This window comes from Paramormyrops kingsleyae, chromosome 14, assembly GCF_048594095.1.
Source record: "Paramormyrops kingsleyae isolate MSU_618 chromosome 14, PKINGS_0.4, whole genome shotgun sequence".
Classification (NCBI taxonomy): domain Eukaryota; kingdom Metazoa; phylum Chordata; class Actinopteri; order Osteoglossiformes; family Mormyridae; genus Paramormyrops; species Paramormyrops kingsleyae.
Genome location: NC_132810.1, coordinates 14774905 through 14799633, shown reverse-complemented (window position 1 = coordinate 14799633; position 24729 = coordinate 14774905). Strand labels below are relative to the sequence as shown.

The following is a 24729-nucleotide window of genomic DNA, read 5'->3' as shown; positions in this document are numbered from 1 at the left end:
TGGGGCTGGCTGGCAACAGCAGGGCAGTGATGAGAAGAGGCCATTTTAAAAAGGTCTCACTTTATTTAGCCAAATGAGAGAGAACCTTTCTTCAGTGGTATAAGGCAGGAACCGACAGCCTTGTTTCCATTCTGCTCCTGTGAAGATCAGACGGCCAGCAGAGTCTCCATCAGCCCTGAGCACGTGCAGCTGGTCTGCTGTGAACCAGCTTCAAGCACGGCTTGTTTGCGGGGGACCAAAGCAAAGCCCCCCACCCTCATATCAGTGACACATTCTTGTTTGAATTCCTTGCGGAAGTTGCCATTGCTAATCAAAGTACATGCAGCCATTGCTTTCGTATCCCTGATGTCAGGTGCCCAGATGGCCAACCTTCAGACCAAATGGATCGGTGGGGGGGGGGGTACCACTGTCCTCCAGAGACCAGAGGGCTGATGCTGCTCCTAAGAGTTTCAGCAATGACATCAGGCCTGGCCCCGTCCACTCGGGACTTTCGGATCAGGCCTTCACAAAATGCTGAAAGCCGAGGAAGCAGACGTTCAAGCGCCCCCTGTGCCTCGGAGGACAAATTGCGGCGCTGATGTTCACAGGAAGCCCAGGGAATGTACAGGGTTATCGTACGCCACTAAGAATACAGAATAAAATTTAAAAAATCTTCAGAGTAATAACAGATAGTGCAGCCTTCGCTTATGGCAGAAGGGACAGAATCTCAGTCCATCAAACAGTGTCTTCATAACCAGACCATCAGCATAATACAATCACCCTAAGGAAGAGGGCGGCTCCCACAGTGTGTTACAGGCGAGTAAGAGCTGAGGTCGACGGCGTCGTGTTCAACGTAGGATGAGTAAGGAGCCCTTGACAGGACGGGTATTAAGCAGAAAACGAGGCATAAACTCGATACTGGGCAAAACCCAGCAGCTCCTACAGAAACCGAACAGATAAGGTGAGACTCACTGTGGAGTCAACCAGCAGCCGGAGGGGGGGGAGGGGCTGAGTCAGGCTCCCCATAGTCCTTCCAGAGTTTGGAAAACCTCTGGAAGCCAGGTTGGACCATCGTTATCTCTACAAGTGTGTAGATATGTTCTCTAAAGTATCTTATGACCCTAAGTAATCTTTAGCTTTCTCCAACCCTTCCTGGAGGAACTGGATGTAGGTGGAGGTGGAAGGGTCCTCAAACCCCCCCGAGAAGCTGAAAGTGGTATGTTCCTCCTCCTCTGGCTTCATGGCTGTCTGATCCAGGAAGTAGTTTGCATTAATGTGGTGCACCTGTTAGGGAGAAAAATAATCATCATATTAATCAAAAATGACGGTGTCATGGTAAGGCGGTGTGGGACTTGGAGCACTAAGCACTGCCAAGCCACTCGCCAGGATCAGCCACTCGCCACGGTGCCATTGGGCAGCGCCAGGATCAGCCACTCGCCACGGTGCCATTGGGCAGCGCCAGGATCAGCCACTCGCCACGGTGCCATTTGGCAGCGCCAGGATCAGCCACTCGCCACGGTGCCATTGGGCAGCGCCAAGATCAGCCACTCACCACGGTGCCATTGGGCAGTGCCAGGATCATCTCCACGGGGAAGTTGTACTTCTCCAGGTGCAAGGCAGCCAGGCGGCTCAGGGCGGGATTGCGGGGGTCAGCCTGTCAGGGGGAAACGATGAAGACGTCATGTCCATGTGATGAAGGCTAATACAGAAAAGGGACTGGAAGGTCATTCGCCAACCCAAGTCGGCTTTTAAATGAGCAAGTGAACGAAACACGCCAGACCGGGGCGGGCGACCCTGATCCGGAGGGCCGGTACCCAGCAGCTTTTCTATCCTTCTAGGATCAGGGCTGCCTGGTCCTGCACTCGACCTTCCTGTTGGGGTCTCCATCCTCTGCATGTGGCCATGTGCACCCCCATGCGTTCTCCTTGTGAGAAGCACAGGTTCTCTCGTGTGCCGTGGCAAATAGTTCCACAGCTACTAACACAAGGCCACGGTTGCCTTGCTGAGCAGCAGAAAGCCCACCCCCCCGACTAACCTGCAGGTCCTCCAGCTCCTTCACCAGGGACCAGCTGCTGATGAAGCTGTGGTTGAGCAGAGCCAGGACGGGCGAACTTTCCAGGACTGTCTCCCGGAGAGTCCGCCCCGAACCTGCAGAAGGAGGGAGAGGGAGGGAGGAGACCAAACTCAGATGCAGGCTGGAGGTGCACTGTCACTCAGTGCTGTCCACAGAGGCTGCGGATTCACTGGGAGGTGCCATGCATACAGTGGGACCCCAGTATCCGGGGTTTATCGCCGTCCGAAAAACAAAAATTGGTTAATTCCAGAAAAGATTCAAACTGCGCGCCAAGTAAGTTCAGGCTGCAACATGGTGAGATCCAGCAGCCCAGTCGCTAACAGACGTCTCCCTTTGCCTCCAAACCCGTGCTTCACACAGAGCTCTCATTCAGCCTGCCTCTGCCGTTCTCCCCAATCACATTCATTGCCATGTTATTATGGCATGTTATAAAAATGAATAAAAATCATGATTTTCATTGCTCTATAGTCCCTTGAGAATTAGGCTAAAAACTGTCAGAATCCATTTAATTTGAGAGAGAGTACACTACTACAGGGCTATATAATAATGTACAAGGTACTTTATTTTTACTGTATTTATCACGTCTTACTGTGCGTAATTTATCAATTAAACATTACCTGAAAGTCACATTATATATGTTGTCTGAAGATTGTTCCCTATTATCTGCGATTTCAACTTTTAACGGTACGTCTTCGACGTATCACCCACAGATATGGGGGACTACTGTATATACACACGAACAGCGACTGCGTAAAAATGCAACTTTCCGTTTCACCTCAGCAGGACTGGTCATCCAGAGCCCCCCACAGCAAGATGGAGTGCACCAGCTTCCTCTCCGCCTGGGCCCTGTCGAAGGCCTTGGGGAACGGCAGGTAGGACACCTGCGGCAGAGAGAGCGGTCAGTTCAGCTGGTACAGGAGGGCTGAGAGCTGCAGGCTCCGCTGGACCGGACCGCAGTAGAGACGCACCTTCTTGAAGGGGTAGAAGGTGACTTCCAGGCGCCGAGCCGCCTCCTCACGACTGATCTCCGACTTCCATTGGATCTCCTCAAACACGAACTGGACGGGGTCCCCGTCGGCTCCGCCCACCCTGCTGTCAATCACGTTCCCATGCTCGTCGTGTATGAAAGTGGGGACGGAGGGTCCCGTGGCCTTCAGCTCCATCTGTGGGCGACAGATAGCGAGCGCTCAGCTCCAGACCCATACGGATCCGGTCCCTCTCAAGGTCGGCTCTAGTACCTGCCGCTCCACATTCTCACTCTGCTCACTGTTACCTGCTTAAGTGCTCAGATGAAGGACAAAGGCCCTTTCATGTGGGGAGCCTGTGCTTAAAGGACGTTAACTCCTTTTAAGATTAATGTGTACCCCTGTAATGCTGGCCAGAAGAAGCAGCTGATAGAGGGAGAGAGGGAGGGAGGGATGGAGGGATGAAGCTGTACTGCACTGGGCAAATCAAAAGCCAAATGCCAGAGCGTGGGAGGAAGATGGGAGCCGTACCTGGGGCAGGTAGCCGATGTCGACCTCCATGTTGCTGCTCTCGCTGGCTCCGTACAGCCACTCCATGTCCACGTTCAGCGACCTGAGCAGCAGGCAGGCAGGAAGCCGCGTGGCCATTAACCCGGAAGGTTCTTCTCGCGTCTCATGTGGCGCAAACGGCACAGTGCTGACCTCAGCGGCACCCTACCTGTCACTGGGAACGTAAAGGTGGAACTCACGGACGTGCGAGGCGTCCCGCGAGACCACGATGCTGCCGGTGAACTGGCCTGGCGTGAACCAGAAGGGGTAGTTGGGAATGTCGTTGAGCTGGAACTCGGCGTGAATCCTGCGGAGGAAAGCGGGGAATATCAGAAACGGCCGAGCTGAGGAGGCCGGCTGACAGACGGAAAGGGGAGTCTCTCACCGAGTGGTGGGGCTCAGCCAGTGGCACTGCTGCCCCGATTCTGGCACTGACTGCATTCACTCACCAGTACGCAGGGCTCACAGGGACGTGAGCGTCTTGGCAACAAGCCAGCAGGCCAGCCTGAGCCCAAAGCCCCTCACCTGAAGACGATGTCGTAGTAATAATCACTGGCTGCTCGGATGCAGGCGACTGCGCCTTGAGGGCCAAAGCGAGACTTGATGAAGGGCCGGGGATGGAACATGCTGAGCAGGGAGTGGATAATCACCTGGAGGAGGAAGGAGGAGAAAAAGGAAGAGGAGGAGAGGAAGATACATTAGACTCTTTTACTATTAGAGTTTTGAGCAGCAGGTTTGCACTAGCAAACAGTTCTTAATAGAGGGCAATATTCTTGTCATTCTTGGGCAGGTTGGCGACCAAATAACTTCTAGAGCCAGAAGCCAACAAACAAAGTGAAATTTAGGCTGAAAATTGTTATAAGAATCACACTAATCTGGGATTCACACTTTTTAGTGAAAGCAGTGCAAGGTCCTGCAATCACTGGTACTCCTGGTGCGCAGTGCACTACTGTCCCAGCACCCTCCCTGGTGACGTGGTACCTCTTTGCCCCGCGGGGCTGGAGGCTGGTAGCGGTTGTTGGGCAGGTACCCAGTGAAGATGTTCAGCTCACTGGGGATGATCCACCAGGGATCACCCACGTCCAGCTTGTTCTTGGGAGGCAGGAAGGCCTTGAACTGGCTGGCGGAGAAGACGGAGGAAGGTACAGCAGGGCTCCTCCAGGACCGCAGGCCGCTCAGGGAGCTGTGAGTGACCTGGGGACGCATCCGGCAGTTAGGGGCCCTGCTGGCTGGCGGCTCGGCAGGAGACTGAAGGAAAATCACATCAGATCCAAACAGCGAGATTTCTGCTAAATCCGATCCAGCTGCCTGTGCAGTCGTCCAGACATTACTTGGCTCTCACTGCAGCTGCGGGCAGCAGACAAATCCACAGAATTTGTGGGGATACTGCTGACCTTTGGTGGTTTTTCCAGAGACAGAGAAATGCTTGTTTACGCTTTTTTCCATTTCACATCTAAGCCAACAATCCAGTTCATATCGCATCTCCTTCCGCAGACGACTTTGGCATTTATTTGAATCGCGTTTCTTTTAACCCAATTCTACAGGTAGGAAAAGAGATTTCCTGAGTAAATAAGATCACATTACAAAGGAAGCCACTTCAACCAGAAGACTGTCCAATTAAGTTATTTTGGGGGGGGGGGGGGGGGATTTTCTCCCCTGACGGCTTTAGGCGACACCCCCCTCCTTACCCCCAGAAAGCCGTCCTTGCTTTTGGTCATGGTCTCCATCTGCAGGGGCTGCATGATCGCCTCCACCGTCAGGGTTTCACCATTGGGGTCCTCAACCAGGTCCTCCTCAAACTCCACTGGAGAGGACATACCTAATGGGAGGGGGGAGGGTCGGTCATAGCGTGGGGAAAGGGGTGGGACCTGGGAGAGGCCCAAAGATGTCGGCCAGACCTGTGAGTTTCTCCGCAATGGGCTTAAACTCTTCTGGGCTGAGGTACAAGTCATGGTCCGTGTCCAGTGAGGAGAACAGGAACAACCCTTCAGTGCCCAGGGTTCGAAGACCTGCTTCCTGTTGGGAGACAGATGTGAAGTTCAGTTCACGCTCTTGTGCCATTTGATGACTGGGTTGTGTGTCAAAGTCCTCAGCTGGGTCAGCACTAAACATCGTATTCCAGGTATGTTCTCAAAAGTACTGCACATATCATCCAGCAAGGAACTGCACCACTGTTGCTGTGGTCTAACTTTAGATGGTGTATTGATTTGTGTAATATTTAGTCTTTGTTTTCAGTCAGTCCAATACCACCCCCCCCCCCCCCTTTAACCTTTATTGATACTCTTTTGCCTGATTCAGATTTCACTGCAAATTACTCCAGTATAATTGAGAATGTGACCAAATCTTACATCTTAAAGATGGAGACAAATAACAGTTGCCATCCAAAGTAAAACAAGGGGCTTGAATGACATTATCAGCGCGCCATTATTAAAACACGGATTTTCCGCGTTGGTGCCCAGAAGACACCGTTTCTTTGACAGACTTCGTGACTAAGCGCAGCTCCTCAATGGACGATCCGCCGCACAGAGGAAATCCATTGGCAGCTGCAATAAGCCCCCCGCCCACCCCCTACAAAAACAGATGCGTGATGTTAGCGCTAACTTTCTAGCTTCCAGAAGTTAGTACGTGGCACTTTTAAAGCCCAGAGGTAATTAAACAATCCCGAGAACATTCAGGACTTCCAACGTTGACAATCCAGGTCGCACATGAAATGATCAGGAATCCTAACGTATCTCTGCAAACCCCAAAACCTCAAATTACAATACAAGCGGATTTCATGGGGCTGAACAACACGGCAGTAAAAAGAGACAGGAGCAGCGTGCCTCATCCTTTATGCGTTATTAAGCACCTTAATGGGAATAGCGGTCGTATGCATTTCATTAATTCATAACCATTCGCAGATTGGAGGAAGAAAGCATCGCCCAGCGACTTACATGCCGCTGAAGAAGCTGCACCCCTTGGTAGTATCTGTATCCCATGCCGGCGATGGGGACGGCCAGCAGCATCAGTAACGTGGGGAATAGCCTCGAACAGCTGGACGCGGCGGAGCCTCGGCGCGCTCCCACGGCGTCTCCGGCGCTACCTTCTGCCTGGTTGCCGTCCGAGGCCACCTCTCTCTTCGCCGCCTGGCTTCCTCTTTTCCTCACGTCCGCGGCCATCCTGTTACTCTCTTCTGCACATCCACAGACGACCGGGCTCGCAGCTCTGACCTATTTTCAGGCTCGCTTGAACTTGCAGCTCATTTATACTACTCCAACAAAACAAAGCCACCGCATTGGATCCATGCAAACTGCGGCCAGACTCACACCGAGAAAACAGCGGCGACACCGCCTTGGCAGTTTTCCTCCGGCTCGGTCCCCCGGGGGGCATGGAGGGTTGGCTCTTGGCTGCTCTAGCTGCGGCATCTTAAAGGGCCAGCGCACGCATTCCTTCGCTGTTGTCGCCAGACCTTAATTACACTTTACAGGATATTTTTTCCGTATGGCCTTATGAGCGCATTGGCGTGCGTTTTGGCAGATAATTATTACTTTGGCGCATGTAATCAGGTCTATAAAAACTCGCATAAAAATAATTCCATTATGGTGGTTTTATGTTTATAATTGTTACATAAATTGCATGTATTCTTGGGGCTAAAATGCTGTAATCCTGTCAAGTGTCGTATACACATATATTTCGATCAGCCATAGCATTAAAACCACTTGCCGCCAAAACAGCTCTGACCCGTCCAGACATGGTCTCCACGAGACTCTGAAGGTGAATGTATCTGGCAGGAAGAGGTTAGCAGCAGATCCTGTAACTCCTGTAAGTGGTGAGGTGGGACCTCCATGGATTGGACTTGTTTGTCCAGAACATCCCACAGATGCTCGATTGGACATATCTGGGGAATCTGGAAGCCAAGTCAACACTTTGCAATCATTTTCATGTTCCTCAAACCATTCGTGAACAATTTCTGCAGTGTGGCAGGGTGCATTATCCTGCTGAAGAAGGCCACTGCCATTGGGGAATACCGTTGCCATGAAGGGGTGTACTTGGTCTGCCACAATGTTTAGGTAGGTGGTACGTGTCAATGTGACATCCACATGAATGCCAGGACCCAAGGCTTCCCAGCAGACCATTGCCCAGAGCATCACACTGCCTCCGCGGGCTTGCCTTCTTCCCATAATGCATCCTGGTACTATATCATTCCCAGGTAAACAATGCACATGCACTTCGCCATCCACATGATATAAAAGAAAATGTGACTCATCAGAATGGCACTCTGTGTTCTGACACCTTTCAATCATAGCCAGCATTAACTTTTTCAGCAGTTTGTGGTACCGTAGGTCTCCTGTGGGATCAGACCAGAGAGGCCAGCCTTCGCTCCCCATGCACATCAGTCACCCTTGGGCACCCATGACCTCTGGTTCACTGGTTGACCTTCCCCCACAAGACTTACGGTATATCACGGTATTACTTTTTTCTAAGTTTTGGGAGGAGTGGTATGTACTGTAAATTAATGTGCATAATTGCATACAATCAGTTTATTTTTAATTTGTCAATTTTTTCACAACTTGGCATCAGAGTGTGTTTGATTCACACAATGCAGATAAACCGGTTACATATACCTGATAAGGACAAGTATTCAGATTACAGCCCGCAACACCGGCATGCCACCCAGCCTTATCTTCCACTATCACATCACCAATAGTAAACGTTCAGACCTTTATTATGCCTGTAGGCCACTGTACACAGATTATACACAAACCTGTTATATTTACATGCGTGTACATAAATACGCAGACAGCGTTTCTGTCGCACCATAAAAGCCCCCTGGGAGGGATAAAGGGAGCTACCGCCTCCCCCCTTGGTCGCATCACAGGCCCGGAGGGGGCAGAAGCCCGGCCCCCGTGCAGTCAGCTCATTTCCTCCTCCACAGGCTGCGTCTGCACATGCACGCTTTGGGGGGGGACGTAGGAGCCCATTCCTGCTGCCCTCTCAGCCTCCGCCTGGGTGTACGGCTCCACCCGCAGCTCCTTCAGCCTGTGGGGTGGGGGGGTTAATGCACAACACCTCATGACGGTACTCAATTATCAATTTATTTTTACACAGCGTCTTTCACTTGACGAGCTTGGGGCACGAAACGCAGGAAAGAGAAAGAATGCTGGAAAACAACAGCGGAGAGGAACCAAAAACTCCCCAGTAAGGCAAAGAAAAATATCTCTGGACATCTAAGGTGGACTGGCTGCCCACCCCCAGGGGCGTGCTAGAATTATAAAACTTGAAGAACATTAAGTTTAATGAAAAGCAGGGTGTGCTCATCGTAGGAGTCCACGCCTGTGGTGGGCCCCCAGACAGCTCTTTGTAAGCCAGCAGGTCACAGGCCATACTCAAAAGTACTCACAAGTACTCACAGACACTCACTCTTATAAGGCCCAGCAGTCTGTCAGAAAATACACTTAAACGCACTTATCTGTAGATAGAAATGGATATTATGTAAAACTCACCGTTTTTTGTGTACTTTGGTCTTGAAGTGCTCCTTCATGGTTTTCAAATCTACAAAATATCGCCTGCCAATGAAAATCAAGTTTTATTACTAATGTTGTAATTCACAGTGCACCTTCCATGGCATTGTGTCGCACAGATTGAAGACGTCACTATGCAGACGCGCTACTCACGCGCAATGCAGGCAGTAGAACTGAGCGCACCCCGTGACATCATAGTCTGGCTCCTGTTTAAGCAGCCTGGCTGCATTGTCAGGTTTCATGTCATCGTGAATCTGATCGAGGTCCTTTGTTCGACGTTTCGTCTTCCACGTCTTGGCAATGTTCTTCTTCTTGTCACTTTTGTGGTTGCCCGTCTGCTTAGATTTCCCCATGACCAATGTCAACTCTACAACAAAACGAATGCACAGACAGCACTTCAAATCGACACGGTTGCTCAACAGAATTCAGATGACTCCTGCAGACTGAACAACGGGCGGATCTATACTTATCGTAGAGTACCCAGTTATACAAGAACATGTGTACTACATATACGCAAACATTTGTTGTGAATTCTCACCATGTGGTATAATCGAGCTAGTAATGTCCAAAACATAAAAAGTCCTTTACTTTGGTCCTCCAAAAATTGTACAATGTAGCGAGGTTGCTAGTTCTTAGCCTTAGATAGCCCACTTAAGCTATACCAAAATTTAACAATATAAATACGCTTCAATTTGCACAGTCCAGTCGACTCTCTACTTTTATCCTTCTCCTTATTATTATAAAAAAAGAAAACTTACATTCAGCCCGGTAACGCTACGCCACCACTACTTTTCTGCGCTGTAGATTACGACTTCGCGGAAGACTTCCACACCTCTGCCACTCTGCCATGTGAGCTTCATGACCCTTTTCTTATCGTTTCCGGGTTATTACCCTATATTAAAAACCACCGGCAGGGGGCGCTCGAGTAAAACGACTAGCGGTTAATGAGAAACTGCGCGTCCACATACTAGCTGTTTAGGAAGTGTCAATATACAAAGCAAGGTGTGCAATACTTAGATAGGGATGGGAATATTTTACGCATCACACGTGGGTTTAATATAAACCCAAGATTTGCAAATTGTGTTTTATGAAAAAAAGTTTTTGTACATTTTGTGCAGGCAGTGGCTGGTTTCGGGTGGGCTAAGTTGGGCTCCGGTGCAGCCCCCTTTACGTCGTTCACCAGATACCGATACGTGGCTTTCTGTAATAGTGCGACAATGCATGCCATCGTAACTTTTTAACCATTAACAAATATCAAAACGTATCTGTTTCTGCACTGAAAACCTGCGATTTTTCTGGCACTTGGGGAAATATTACCTTCCCTAGATGAGGCATCCCCTTAAGAAGCCTGGCTGAAGGAGGGGGGGGGGTTCCCGGGTTTATCCTCGCTTGGTTGCGCACGCGCTGGCCGAGCCCCCCACCTCCTAAAGTCTTGCTCCCATCACCTCGACACCTGAAGCCCCCCCCAGTCACGTGACGCCGCGAGTGCGTACGCGCAGTGGCTGAGAGCGAAGATGGCGGACGGGGAGGGAGAAGTGAGCCCAGGCTGCAGGGAGCAGCCACTTGGCGTCACGGCCGACGGTCTCGCCACCATGGACGGCTTGCTGGCCACGCTGCAAGGGCTGGAGGCTAAACTCCGGCAAGGGGAAATTTCGGACGATTCATCCGGCCAGTACTGCAGCAGCTTCTGTCAGGTTAGTCCGCGGGGGGACCGCGCATGAAATCGCTGGCCGACCGTGGCCTCGTTGGAATCGGGCACTGGAGAGGGACCGTTCTGGGTCAGCCGGGAACGGGCGCCGCAGGTGACGGCGGGGAGAGTCCGGCCTTTGGGGCTGCTGGCTTGGTGGCGGCGCCCTGAGTTGGCTAACCCGTCGGCTAACGGACTGTGCAACCCGCAGGCCGGAACGCGTCAGTTTGTATGTTTGCAGGACTGAGGAAATCCTGTTTGCAGCTACGGCTTGGGGATGGAAAGGCCGGTTTTTAAAGCCTAGAGACACGAATATGCGTGCTTAGCATTGCAGGACAGTTAAGGCTTCGTTGATGCATTAAAGTAACTCATTTTCCTGTGCAGCAGGCGGGTGGCTACGTATGACCAGCTCCCCGACTAACTAGTGGGTCAGCCCCCGTCACCGGGTTTGTAAATATTGGGTGGCAGTACAGGGGCGGGGCAGCCTGCAGTTAGCGCCAAGTGGCCCCGTTAACAGCCTTCTTTCCGGCATGTTTTGGTTTGGTGTCGCCTAACGGTCCCGCCCGGAGGAGGATGAAGATGGAGAGGAGCATGGGGAGGAAGGCGCGCGGACCTTCTGTCGTTTCCTAGCAGCGGAGCGACCGCGCTCCCGTGCAGAGGCACCGCACGTGTGGGCTGTCACATGCTGAACCTTCTCTGTTTTGTCATATTCAGAGTAAAGATCGGTATAATGGTCGCGATGGTCACTGAAAGACAGTGCAGGGTTTCTCAGCCAGAGATATGGGGACATGAACAGCTGTACTGAGAGCGGTATTCTTACCATGTGGCTCCAATCCTTTATGGGTTAATCCGAGCTGGACATACTAGACTCAGATGACTGCTGAATGAGAGTCTGCAACGTCATATGCAATAATAATGTGGTAATAATGGTATTCATCACCATGAGTCCAAGCAAATGTAACACTCTTACATTATGTGTAACTTTCTTACATTGTGATGTGTACCCGTCTGGGTTGTGGTTTGAGAAAGAGCCTGAGATATACTGACTAATGTAATAGGAGTCCTATTCTTCAGTGTCATCTTGGATGATTAATTTAGGGACTTCATATGAGGTCCTTTCTGATTTTTCTTTTAAGAATGTGATGAAGAAGTTTGCTATTTTTTAATCTGATAAAATGTTTTTACCAAATATGCAATGTAAAATTCCAAAACCCCACATAGTTTTGAAACTCTTAATGTATGTGCTTTATTTTTCGTGCTGTTCTGTACTAATTATTTGACAGGGTGGCTGAGTTTACGGCAGCATTTCCTTTGATAAAGGCCTTTTTATTAATGGTGGCCGTACTTTGTTGAAAGGCATTTTCTTGCTGAATTTGGGTGTCTCCTCTGGGTATTTTCTGTATCTCTTACAGATAAAACACAGACACAACTTGGCAGAGACTCCTCTGCACAGGAAAGTCTTCATCTCCCCCCTTCCACTTTGTACACTGGCTTTACTTTACTATGGAAGGTCAATACTGTCCATGGTTAAACAAAATAACTTTATTGTATCTGAATGTGTAGATTTAGAAAGTAATTCTTTCTGTTCCTCTGGCAGTAAGAAATGCAGATGTAGTCACTGAAGCTGATGCGTGATGTTAAGTTTGAGACGGGTGCAGGTGGCAAAACCCGATTCATCGGCATCCGTCTGTGAGGACAGTGAGTTTGTGAGTGTTAGTGTATTTTGTTCAGCTGTTATACTAGAATGTCTGCCTGTTTCTGTCAGATACAGAAATGGCCCAATTTAGGAACTGGTGTCTAACAGTGTTACTTCTAGTATTGAAACAAAAAGAGACTCTGGTGGGTCTGTTAGCGCCTTTGGACGAGCGCGGTTGCGTGCACAGACACGTTAGCCGGCCTGCCAGCGGCTTTTGGGTCTGTTCGTTTGTGTGTCTTTGCATTCCTGGTTTTTGGGTTGCTGGAGAGAAGCTCTTTGAGTGTAGATCTGTGAACAATCTTCACGAGCGAGGTGTGTTCACTGTCCTTCATCTGTCACACTCATGTTTTCATTTTATAGCCCTTAAAATATTTCAGATGTACTGGCAGACTAGTGTCTGTACTTGTAAAAACTTTGAAAAAGGTCAAATTTATAAACACTGAATGTATACAAAATATTTTATTTTTTTCCCTCTTCACCAACTGATGAACCGTAAAAATGCTTTAAACGTGACAGAGTGGGGGGGTATTTTTTTGTTCATTTAGGGCGTCGCTGTCCCCATGCCAATACCGCAGGTGTTACCCAGGAAATTAGTAGGGTAGGAGCCTCCCCATGTGGATTTGGGGCCCCTTTTCTGTCTCCCCTTGTTTGGGGTGGGGGGCTAGATACAGGCTTGTTGTTTACTCACAGGTGGGAGTCCCTGCTGGGTTGGGTTAGTCCAGGTCGGCTGCAGTCTAATTCTTTGTGCCGTAAATGCCGTCCTAGCTGAAGGCTCCACATAATCTGAGTTTTACACTGGCTCGGTGGGTCGGGGATTAGCAGGGAACACTAAGCGCACGGCTGCTGGCAGAGAGGAGGAGTCGCGCTTCTCTCGCAGAGCCCGTGAGCGCGTCCTGGGTATTTTACTGTGTTAATGTGCCACCCTCCTTAGTTCATTCCGCTCCCTAAAAAACCCTTTGGTCATTGAGGCTGAACGTGCCGAGTGGTTGTTTCCTGTTTATTACTGGGAGAGAATTAATCTGGGAAATACTGGTCTGCTTTATATTCTCTCAGTATTCTGTACCGTCCACGGCAATACCCCCAAAAGAACCTGCCCTTCAGTGTGCCTTGGTTTGGTGACCTGTGTTATACGTTATTAGCTGGGTGTAGAAGCATCTGCACAGCATGTTTATAGTGGGTTATGTAGCACAGGCGTAAAGCTTAAAGGCACTGAAGCTGGGCTCTTCTGAGGTGAAGGTCGCATCTCTGGGTGCTGGGCTGCCCGCACAGGGCTCCTCTGTTTGGGACATTTTCAGAGAAATGCACTAGTCCACGTTTCAGTGTACAAACGAAAGTGGAGCCCCACACGTCACACGAGGCGTGATTCTGTCATGTGGTGAGTTGTATTAAAGTAAGAAGTTCCTTACTACAAGTGTACGGAGAGGTAGTGAGGAGATGAAAGGAGGGAGGACAGGCTGTTCTCTGCCGGGACGGAAAGGGGATCTTGCAGTAAGACCTTGGGGAGTAGATGGGTGTGATAGACCTCCAGGAGGCAGACTGCTTATTTGTTGAGCTATAGTCTTGCCCCTCGTCTCCTACTGGCTCAAGTCCTGTCCCGTTAAGTTACTGTCAATTGCGTTTGTTGTGTAGTATTAACGATTAGCATCTCCAGAGATTCTCCAGCATCATCCCTCTTATGCATTAAGGCAAACTACAGCTCAGTATTAAGGGCGTGTTCTTGGGCTCCCTGCAGAATTTGCATTGTTTACCAAAAGGGGGGGGTTATGTCATTACTTGGAACTAAGAATCAGAGATTCATTCATGCGTGAAGAAGACAAGAACCTTGCTGCAGTCATACATAAACATTTTCAGACAATGATCAGGCTTTATGTCATGCGTGTGCCTGTGTGTGTCAGCTTTTGCTGTGTGCAGTTGCCGGTCAGCGCGACGTGCTGCATGTGTGCTCTGCACCTAAACAGTTAATGTATTTGGGCTGCAGGAAGGCGCAGCCTGGTTACCCATCATCTTCACTCCAGCTCCCCCCCCCCCCCCTTCATTTGGCTAACCCACTCCCCAGAAAAAGGCTCTGCGTCCATATCGACTCCCCTTCAGACTGGTGCATCGTTGCCATGGCAACCGCTCTGGCAGGCATTTGGATCGCCCTGGGTCCTGAGTGGGGGGGGGGTGCACTCCCTCCCCCGTTTGGGCGCCTCTGGCTCTGGGCTCCTGTGCCAAATCGGGCTTCAGTGTCACAGCCTGCCGCACCCTGTCGCAGGGACCCATCAGCGCAGGCACGCGCCCCTCGTGCAGTGGGGTGACGGCGGGCAGGTGTGAGGTCCGGCCGGTGAGGGAACGCGGAGGGTGTGCGATGTGTTGGCGAGCGACATAAGTGTGACAGAAAGTGAGGAAGTTGGGCCAGTATCTGCCCGACGTGCGTTTCTCACACCTAAACAGCTGAAGTTCGCTCACTCTGAGGCGTCCGCCACTTCTGATCTGTTCATTCACTATTCTCCTTATTATTCTTCCAATGGCAGTGTGCTGCAGTTATCTGTACAGTAACTGTCTGTAACTGTCACATGCCTGGCTGCACAGGTGCCACCACGTGCCCCGTGCCTTTGCGCCATTGGGCTCGATGCTCTTGTTTCATCGCCCTTTTCCTCGTCGCACATCGATAAAGTGACCAGGTGGAGATATCGCACGTGTAACGCCGCTGAGTCTGCGCCATGCGACCTGGACGCCTCCCGTTCACCTCCCCGAGGACTCCCAGGGGAGGGGAAGGGGGGGGGGGGCATCCTCTCGGGTCACAGCTGTGAAAATCAGGCCCTTCTGTAAAGGGGAAAAAAAAAAAAAAAAAGACTCGACGTTAATTGGATTGCAATTTCCGGAGTTTAAAAATACCCAGGGCTGGTTTCCAGGGCTGTGCTGGCCCTGAGGTAAAGTGCTCTCAAATTAAGACAGGGGGGTTAAATATAGCTGTCGCCTCATCAGAGAGCCCCTCCCTCCAGACTGAGGTGTGGAACAGAGGCAGCTGCTCACCTGTCTGGGCCCCCGCCTGCCTAGTTGCTGCATTCTCCTTAGGGGGGGCTGCAGTTTGTGCTGTTGTCATTGCTGCAACTCAAACCACATTAGCAAACAAAGATATGCATCTTTAAAAATTACATGTCAGTTGACGTTGGCATCACCTGGTATTTAAAAATGAAGACCTCACCACTGGTGCGATGTATCAGTCTCTGTCTGTAATGCCGGCCGATTTTAAGTCAATATTCAAAGTTAGCAGAACAGTTTTTTCTACTGTTTTACTGCTGTTTTTTAAAAAATTTTTTAATATACATTACTTTAAATTCACCAGTGATACACTCTGTAATAATCACTGTTTAGCAGCAGTTTTGTGTTTATGACCTGTAGTGTAGGGGGCGGCATGGTGGTGCAGTGGTTAGCACTGTTGCCTCGCACCTCTGGGACCTGGGTTCGAGTCTCCGCCTGGGTCACATGTGTGTGGAGTCATGGGGTTTCCTCCGGGTTTCCCCCCACAGTCCAAAGACCAAGTCATGGGGTTTCCTCCGGGTTTCCCCCCACAGTCCAAAGACCCGCCTGGTCACACGTGTGTGGAGTCATGGGATTTCCTCCGGGTTTCCCCCCACAGTCCAAAGACATGCTGAGGCTAATTGGTGTTGCTAAATTGCCCTTAGGTGTGCATGTGTGAGTGAATGGTGTGGGAGTGTTCCCTGCCTCGTGCCCGTTGCTTCCGGGATAGGCTCCGGACCCCCCCGCGACCCAGTAGGATAAGCGGGTTGGACAATGGATGGATGGGACCTGTAGTGTTTCCACATCATCAAAAGAGGCACCGCACCGCATGTAACGTTCATCTCTCCTTCATATGCTGCAGATTCTTTCTTCGATTGAAAAACACAGAAAACACAAACACAACTCCAACACGACTGACATTTATATTGTCCTGAGTCAGAGTCCACAGGCAGGGTGAGGGGTGACTGCACATTTCACACACGGTGCGAGAATCACCACGGTAAGAAACGTGTGAACCGCTCCCATCTCCTCCCGCAGGCGCTGATGCACTACGCGGGGAGCAGGAACTCGGTGGAGCACGGCCTGCCCCTGCTCGAGGTCTACTGCCTCTCCATCACCTGCTTTGCTGCCGCCCGGCCGCACCTGACCGGGGACTCGGATCGTGTGGCCCTAGTGCTGAAGAGGCTGGCGCTGTGAGTCCTCAGACTGTCGGTCCGCCTTCTCTGACCCACTGGTCCTGCCTGCGTGATTAACCCTGTACCTGCCTGTGTGCAGATTCACTTTGACAGCCGAGCTTGAGGCCTGTTCCGCAGCACCATGCCATGCTGTACCTGACGAGGTCTTCCTCCCATTTTTCCTCCTCCTGCAGGAGCTGTTTCGAGCTCCTGCTGAACGTGCCAGAGAGCAACATTTCGTATGACACCTGGGTGCAGTTTCATCGCTCTGTGCAGGTGAGAGAGGTGCTGAATGGGCTCTCGTCGTTTGTGGGCCAGCTCACGTGCGGTTACCAGGCACTCACGGTTACTCTGCGTTGCCAGGTCAATATTGAGCAGAGCTATGATTTTCCTGAAGGTTTGTTATAGCAGAATAATGTACGTTCATGATGAATGGAATGTCGGGTTTTGGCTCTGTGGTGGTAAATCCTCTTTTGGTGTCTTTATGTCTGTCCTGCAGGCAGCTCACAATGCCCTCTTGGAATATGGGAGTAGTGATCTACAGGCTTTGCTGCAAATCACGGGGGAGGGGGGCGCGTGGAGCAACCCCGTCCTTGTCGCCCTTCTCACCGGTCAACAGACCAATCAAGACGAGTGTATGTACAGCCAGACGGACATGCCTGCTATTTTGTCTTGACTTTGCAGGCCTTTTATTTTACCCGAGTATGCCTGAGTTCTTGGGCTGGCGTCCCTGTGGCGCTGAGGGTGAGTGGCTTACATGGCATGGTCCAAGTCACTCGTGTTTGTGTCTTGTTTCAGTGGACAGGTACATTGCCCTGGAAGGCGAGGGCTTCATGGAGATGCGTGTGAAGCACCTGGTGAAGGTCGGCGAGCTAGACAAGGCCACGGTTCTGGCTAAGGTCTGCGCCGACTGCTGCCACGTCTCTAACCGCACCACCTTCCGGCAGATCTACGTGGCTCACCTCTGTGGCATGCTGCCCAGCGAGGAAGCCATCATGGAGGTCCGTGTTCCTGTGGTGTTTGTCTGGTCCTGCTGCTCTGCCTGCTTGGTGGATGGCATGGATATCCGACGGGCCTTTCAGTGGCCTTCAGTGCTGAAAGAGGGTCTGTGGGGGTGTCTTGGGTGAAGGAGTCTGCTGCCAGCTGTATAATCTGCCCCCTGCTGGCTGTTGTGTGAAGCATCTCCACCCAGCCTCCCACATGCTGACTTTGCTGTGCTGCTGTCACTCATATCAGATTGCTAAAGTGGATGGTAAGGAGGTGCTGGACATCATCTGTAACCTGGAGACTGAGGGGCAGGAGAACCTGGCCTTCATCCTCTGTACCACCTACCTGACCCAGCACCTCCAGCAGGAGAGCTTGTACTGCTCCTGGTGAGTCCAAACGGTTCAGCACATCGCCTTGGTAATGCTCAGGGACATTTTTTGTGGTAAGTGTGGAATGGAAGTTCAACAGTACAGAGTAGGTTAGCGAACTTGGGCTGAGAAACTTGGTGTTGAAGTGGGGAGGGACAGTGACCGCTGTAAGGAATGAGGAGCTATGAAGCTATTACTGTGGTGAAGCTCTATCCTCACATGGAGAAAGACCTTCTGAGTTTTTTTATGCGTTCGTTTGTAAATGTTTTTATTGTAAATTTTACATCCTTAAGATTTGCTACGTTATTTTCATTTTCTCAGAGCCATTAACAAGCTTTGGTATTTCTTAAGTAATATAAAGTGATTATCCATTCCTAGTTATTCCCTGGGTCTGATATCTTGGTAATTTTTTGTCTTCCGGCATGGCACACAGCTGCAAGAGCATTCCACTACCGACCTAGAGTCACTGGGCTTGGCCCTAATCTGCCCAGACTGCCTGCCTTTAATTGTGCCCCCACCCCTTCCCAGGGAGCTGACGCTCCTGTGGAGCAAGCTGCAGAGGCGGGTCGACCCCGCTGTAGAGTCCTTCCTGGAGCGCTGCCTGCAACTGGGGGCCATCGCCAGGACGGTCTGCCATCTGCTGCTGCTGGTCCGCGTTATCCAGGCAGAGGTAGGGGAGGGTGCTGTTGGGGCCCCCTGGTCTATAAGCAGCAATGCACACAGTCAGAATTTTAACCTTCCTTGAACATGGTCATTTAAATTGGCTTTGGTTTTGCTGCCTTACCTAAAATTAATTGTGCATAAAACAGTTTGGGTTCATTTTTGTAGTACTTGTGGTTATGTTCATGAGAAGGTTGTGCGTTTGCTCACTTCATTTTGCATGCTCTGCCCTCTACAGGCAGACGAGCTGGGCCTGGTGGCATCAGTGGAGCTGTGTGTTAGAGCGCTCCAACTTCCCAGCCAGGAGGATGCAGAGACAAAGACTTCAGTCTGCAAGACTGTGGCCTGCCTGCTTCCTGATGATCTGGAAGTCCGCCGGGCCTGTCAGCTGACTGAGTTCCTCTTAAGCCTGCTGCAGGCAGCCTACCACTCTCTGGAGGAGCTCTACCTCCGGCCTGATCAAAAGTATGACGAGGAGAATGGCATCATTCCCAACTCCCTGCGCTGCGAGCTGCTCTTGGCCCTCAAGGCTCATTGGCCTTTTGACCCCGAGTTCTGGGACTGGAAGACACTGAAGCGTCACTGCATCAAACTGCTTGGGTTGGAACCTGAAGAGGAGGAGGAGGAGGAGGAGGAGGGGGAAGAAGAGAAGGAGGAGGAGCGTCATGAGCAAGAGGGGAAGCCAGCAGATTTGGTGGAGAACGAGCAGCCCAGTGGGTCCAGAGTGGGTGTTGATGAGCAGAATCTGGATGGAGTGGAAAACAGTGAGAGCACTTCAGCCCAGAAGGCAGTGTCCAAGAAGAAGGTAGGAGGCCCTTCAGATAGGTACCTCCGCTGGCAGAAGTACAAATTTTTCTGCCAGCTGTGCCAGAAAGAGGTCATTGAGGCGAGAATTCTCCATCACTCAAAAAAGCACGTGAAGGACGGTGTTTACACCTGCCCTGTTTGCCTGCAGACCTTCCATAGCAGACAGGAGTTTGTGCCCCACACAAGCCAGCACACCCAGATGCCTGCACGGAGATCCCTGCCTCAGAAGAAAAAGAAGGTGAAAAAGAAGGTTGACCTACAGAAGGAAATGGATGATGATGACCTGGAGGACCTGGAGCCTGGTGAAATCACCCTGGACCCATCACTGCTGATGTACTACCAGACCAGCCAGGATCCCGATGTTCTTGAGCATCTGATGGAGCAGGCTACAGCCACCCCCAGGAAGCCAGCTGATGATGATTACATCACCTTTGACTATATCAACACCTATTTCCAGCTTCAGGACCGAGAGGTTTACCCCTGCCCTGCCACTAACTGTAACAAGAATTTCAAGCAGTTCAAGTACCTGAGTGTGCACCTCAAGGCCGAGCACAGCAGTGGGGATACCAATGTGAAGCACTACTTGGAGATGAAGGACAGACGAGAAAAGTGCACCTTCTGCCGGCGCCACTTCATGACCGCCTACCACCATCGTAAGCACCGACGTGTGCACTACGGCGAACATCCATACATGTGTGTGGTCAGTGGCTGTGGGGCTCGCTTCGACACCACCAATGAGCTGATAGCGCACAAGCAGGGCCATGGCTTCCGCCTCAACTACTGCTGTGAGCTCAAGGGCTGCAGCCTCTCCTTCTGTGACCTAGGGCAGCTCTACCATCATGAGGCCCAGCACTTTCGAGATGCGGCCTACAGCTGCACCAGCCTTGGGTGCAAGCAATTCTACTACTCTAAAAAGGAATTCATGAAGCACTTGGCCTCTCATGGCCTCACTTTCACTGAGGAAGACTTCGTGGCACAGAGAAATGAGAAGCGCAAGCCAGTAGATCCTTTCTCAGAGGAGACTGTCGGCAGTAGAAAACTTGGTGCCCCAAAGTCCACTGTAGAACTCATAAATGGTGTGAGGAAGGCAACTGCAGAGGATTCTACAGCTGGCATTTCCTCTTCAGATGAACACTCCAGGAGCAGGGAGCCCAAGACCTCATTGGCTTGTGTTGCTGTGTGCTTTGATGGTAAAAAATTCACTTGTGGTTTTGAGGGTTGTGGCAGAACTTTCCCTCAGGCCCGAGATATCCAGAAGCACCTGAAGTCTGTTCATCCGGCCCAACTTAAGGCTGAAAAAAAGGGACACAAAAAAGCAAACAGGGAAAAGACTGCAAAGAGTAAATGCCTCAAAGTTGAGGCAACCAGTATTGAGACAAGCACAGATAGGCAATCCAGCTGTGCCCCTGTCCCAGTGTTGAACCCCAAAAGTTCCCTCCCTCCTGTGGAAGTGTCTGCATACCCTGTTGCAGTACCTGACTCAAGCCTTATAATTGATGACCCCATTAAGGACATTTTACTGGGTTTCAGCCAGTTGAGTCTACAGCCTTCCGATGCGAGAATTTCGTTGACTGATTCTTGCCATCCTATCTCAGGGTCTTCCATTTCACAGGTGTCTTTCCCTAGTGCAAGTGTCAGCTTCCCTGCCAAAGTGGTGAGAAAGAAGACGAAATCCCAGCCGAGCACAGCTGGCTCGAATCCCGAGTCTTCATCAACCCCATTGCCCTTAGAGCTGCCTCCTGAAGAAGACCACCAAATAAACCACTTTCTTGTTCAACCTTCCACCAAGCCTTATGCCTGCGAGATCAAAGGATGCACCTATAGGAGTGTGACTAGCCATGCTCTTATGTGCCATTACCTGCGGAAACACAGCTTTTCCAAGGAGAGGGTGAAGGGCATGGAGCCATTCAGAACGAGCAAATTCAAGCCGTTTAAGTGTCATGTTTGCCCTAAGAAATACAGACAGAAGTCGGAACTGAGGACCCACTTGATCCAGATGCACAACATCAGCGAAGCTGTAGTGGACCAGATGAGCTGTTCTCTCAAGAGACGTGAGGAAGGCAAAGCCACGGAGCTCCCTCAACCCAATACTGGTCTTAACCCTAACACGCAGATGCAGAATAAGCCACTGCTGAACGCATGGCTGAAGGAAGCGCCCACCTGGAAGTACCAGAAGAGGAAAGGGAGAGAGTGGACGTTGAAGTCCGAGTGTGAGAATGGAGTCGTGAAATCTGAAGACAAGAGCAAGAAGGTGGACTCTAAAGCCGAGCCCTCCCCAGCCTTACAGGAGGCGGATGAGGAGGAGAGAGTGCTGCGCGAAGGGCGCGGCAGCAGACGTCTGGTGGCAAAAGGAAACCTGTGCTACATCCTGACTAACTATCACAAGCCTTTCCACTGTGTGCATAAGGACTGCAACTCGGCCTTCACCAACCAGAGCGGCTTAGTTCGCCACCTGCAGTCTGTGCACCATTACAATCGTTCTCAGCTGTGCCTAGAAGAGGACATGGATTTCACTCACGGCACTAGGGTCAAGGATGGGACGAAACCTCCCCAACTTGCATGCAAAGAAAAGGGCTGCATAAGGACATTCCACAGTTCCTCGGCCCTGCTGCGCCACCACCGTAGGCAGCATGCGACAGACAGGAGGATTCTTGCTGCAGCAGGGGTGTCAAAAGCTGCTAGATCTCCCACCATCCAAGAAACGCCTAACCCACTCTCAGAGGAGCCTATACCGCAGTTCAGATGCAGCTATGCTGGTTGCAGTGCCACCTATCACCTCTATAGCAGCTTACTCCGACACATGAACCATGTCCATCCTGACCAGGCACCGCAGAAGTTACCACCCCAACAAGTGCGCTGCAAGTTTGACGGTTGCACTCGTGTTTTTTCCCAGAACTCCAGCTACAAGAAACATGTGTTCTACAGGCACTGTGACTACTACGACACCCTCGTTTTGCATCTGCAGAATACCCACAAGAAAGACAAGTCTGATAGTGGGTGCCAGAAGAAGTTGATTGTTCCTGCAACATCGCAGCCCCTGCAGTCATCACAGAAGGACGCACCCAAGCTACCTCTCAGGCATTCTTTGAGGCACGGTCCCAAGTCTCAGGATGGCATGAAGATTGAGTGTGTCGAAGAGCATATTGAGAAGAATATTGCTGTGTCTAAGCGCATCAAACGTAAGAGTAGTAAAAAAAAGCATCCTGAGCTAGTCTTCCGCACACATGAGGAGGCTTTGCAGATGTGCCAGGATCGCTGTTATCCTCTAGCATACCCTTGCATGGTCCAAGACTGTGACTCTGTGCTCACTGTGGAAAGCAGCATGCGTCGGCATTACTTAAATTGCCATAAAATGAAAGTTTCCAGGTTCACAGCAAACGTTGAGAAGTTGGTCAACAATGCAGAGCAGCTTGAGGAACTGATCCAGAAGAAGTCCGCTATTGCTGGAAGGCCAGATGTTGATCGGGCTCCAAATGGGGTTCTTAAGATGGAATATCAAGCAGAGCCTGAGAAACCTGGTTGCCCATCACTGCCCATGAGTTTGCATTCAATCAAAACCGATGCACTGGATAGTCAAGATCCATTGGGTTTCACTGAAGATGTGCCCCCAGAGAGTAGCTTGCTGGTTGGGGCTGATGATTTGCTTTACGGAGAGCCCAGTGGACACACAAAAGAACTCCTGACCCAGCGTAGCTGTAGTCGGGATGATAAGGCTAGGCCACCTTCTCCCACACCTCCCTTAGTTGCTCCTCCTCCACTGGATCTCTCTCCACCGTCATCGCTGCGCTTCACAATTGATGACGGCTTTATGGACTGCTCCAGCAAGGAATCTGGAGGCAGGACAACATATGTTCCCTCCTCCATCACAAACCCTGCACCCTTCTCTGCCACTCCAACCCGCCAGCCACTGAAGCGTAAGAATGAGCTTCCAGAACCCCTTCCCTCTCCCACATCGACTCCAAAGGATGTCCAGCCCCTCAGCCCCACCCCCCGCACTTTTGATCTGACAGCCTACAAGCCCATGGGTTTTGAGTCATCGTTCCTCAAGTTCATCCAGGAGAGTAAGGACAAGGAGGAAGAGTTTGAAGAGAGCGGACCCTGGGGGTCACCTCATCGGCACGAAGCCCCCGCGCAAGTGCTACGTCGCAGGGACTGTTACCGCCGTAACTCCGTCAAAGAGAACAGTCAAAGGGGCCTCGGGGTCACCCGCAGTCGCCGGGTCAGGTCTCTGAGACCCTTGCTATCGGCAGGGGAGTCTGTCTCCGTCCAGAACCTGCGTTCTATCCTAGACCGAGCTCTTATGGGCTGTGGAGACCTGGCTATCAAGCAGCTGCAGTACCTCAGGCCTGTGGTGGTGCTAGAGAGGTCCAAGTTCTCAACATCCCTCCTCGATCTCTTCCCCTCAAAAAAGACTGAGAAGCTTCTGCTTGGGAATTCGTGACTGAAAAAATCCTTCAAAATATAGCCTATGGACAATTTGTCAAACTGAAATCTCTTCCAGTATTTTTTTCTATTAATCAGTCTATTGCTACAATTGTTATTGTTTATTATTGATAATATTATTGCTCTTAAGTTGCCAAATTGAAGTTGCTCAAGTACCTTAACTGAATTATAATGGTTATGAGTTTATACATGTATTAATAAGATTACAGGTCTACTAACATGTTTGTTTTTTGGTTGTTTTGTTTTTTTGGAAAGTTAAATATCCATTATATACATTTCAGTGGTATCCAATAGGTGCTTTTTCTTCCATTATTCCCTTTTCTCACAGTCTGAGCTTGTATTAAAATTTTAAAATAAACTTGCATCCCTCCTGTTTCTGTACTGGGCGTGTCAGCAAGCTGAGGTGTTTGTTGAGCAGACAGGATTGGGGGTTTATTCCAGCACCACATGTTACATTTGAAGTCGCGGCCGCCTGATCCAGACGCTACATTTTTTTATGACGGTCTCTGTGCTCATAAGGTTCATTGTGCAGCTTCAATTGGAAGGTCCCCTTTCCCGTTATGCAAGGCAGCATTCTGACTTCTCTAGATTGTTCCACATGACGTTGACCATGTGTGTCCCTGCCATACATATGCATTTCACTTATTAAACTAAGCTTGAGATTGCTAGGAAAAAGGTCAGCGTAGTACAGGGAGATGCTGCATTTATACCCAACTGGAACATAGCTCATGATCAGAGGAAACCACTTCATTCTAAGTATGTCTCAGCTGAGGGGGGAGGGGGGGGGGGTGCCGAATGGGGTCCAGTAAATGATTCCATGACATGGTGGTAAAAC

General features: G+C 50.7%; 3 protein-coding genes across 4 annotated transcripts; 1 reads left to right on the top strand and 2 right to left on the bottom strand.

Moving 5' to 3' along the window:
* Nucleotides 1–43: 43 nt before the first annotated feature.
* selenon (selenoprotein N) lies at nt 44–6951 on the bottom strand. The gene is made up of 12 exons (XM_023834627.2): nt 6501–6951; nt 5466–5583; nt 5256–5386; nt 4549–4761; nt 4093–4217; nt 3737–3874; nt 3550–3631; nt 3022–3216; nt 2829–2934; nt 2015–2127; nt 1532–1633; nt 44–1263 (listed from the first exon to the last, which is right to left on the bottom strand). The coding sequence occupies exons 1-12, from the start codon at nt 6723–6725 to the stop codon at nt 1093–1095; spliced, it is 1719 nt and encodes a 572-aa protein (XP_023690395.2). The 5' UTR covers nt 6726–6951; the 3' UTR covers nt 44–1092.
* A 1303-nt stretch (nt 6952–8254) lies between these two features.
* Nucleotides 8255–9960, bottom strand: znf593 (zinc finger protein 593). Of its 2 annotated transcripts, none has more exons than XM_023834682.2 (4): nt 9827–9960; nt 9222–9435; nt 9051–9113; nt 8255–8586 (listed from the first exon to the last, which is right to left on the bottom strand). In XM_023834682.2, the coding sequence occupies exons 2-4, from the start codon at nt 9419–9421 to the stop codon at nt 8460–8462; spliced, it is 390 nt and encodes a 129-aa protein (XP_023690450.1). In that variant the 5' UTR covers nt 9422–9435; nt 9827–9960; the 3' UTR covers nt 8255–8459. The 2 variants fall into 2 exon arrangements, with proteins under 2 accessions (XP_023690450.1, XP_023690451.1); XM_023834683.2 differs by lacking the exon at nt 9827–9960 and adding an exon at nt 9607–9815.
* A 329-nt stretch (nt 9961–10289) lies between these two features.
* Nucleotides 10290–24252, top strand: rlf (RLF zinc finger). The gene is made up of 8 exons (XM_023834681.2): nt 10290–10762; nt 16493–16647; nt 16824–16905; nt 17129–17264; nt 17428–17630; nt 17866–18002; nt 18513–18654; nt 18883–24252. The coding sequence occupies exons 1-8, from the start codon at nt 10583–10585 to the stop codon at nt 23890–23892; spliced, it is 6045 nt and encodes a 2014-aa protein (XP_023690449.2). The 5' UTR covers nt 10290–10582; the 3' UTR covers nt 23893–24252.
* Nucleotides 24253–24729: the final 477 nt, after the last annotated feature.

Bases quoted from the DNA above. Each gene is read 5' to 3' on its own strand.
- znf593 (XM_023834682.2), bottom strand. From the start codon at position 9,421: ATGGGGAAATCTAAGCAGACGGGCAACCACAAAAGTGACAAGAAGAAG. The intron at 9,114-9,221 runs GTGAGTAGCGCG...TTTCATTGGCAG, and splicing joins TTCTACTGCCTGCATTGCGC to GCGATATTTTGTAGATTTGA. The intron at 8,587-9,050 runs GTGAGTTTTACA...CCCACCCCACAG, and splicing joins ACCAAAGTACACAAAAAACG to GCTGAAGGAGCTGCGGGTGG.
- rlf (XM_023834681.2), top strand. From the start codon at position 10,583: ATGGCGGACGGGGAGGGAGAAGTGAGCCCAGGCTGCAGGGAGCAGCCA. The intron at 10,763-16,492 runs GTTAGTCCGCGG...CTCCTCCCGCAG, and splicing joins ACTGCAGCAGCTTCTGTCAG to GCGCTGATGCACTACGCGGG. The intron at 18,003-18,512 runs GTGAGTCCAAAC...ACCCCTTCCCAG, and splicing joins GAGAGCTTGTACTGCTCCTG to GGAGCTGACGCTCCTGTGGA.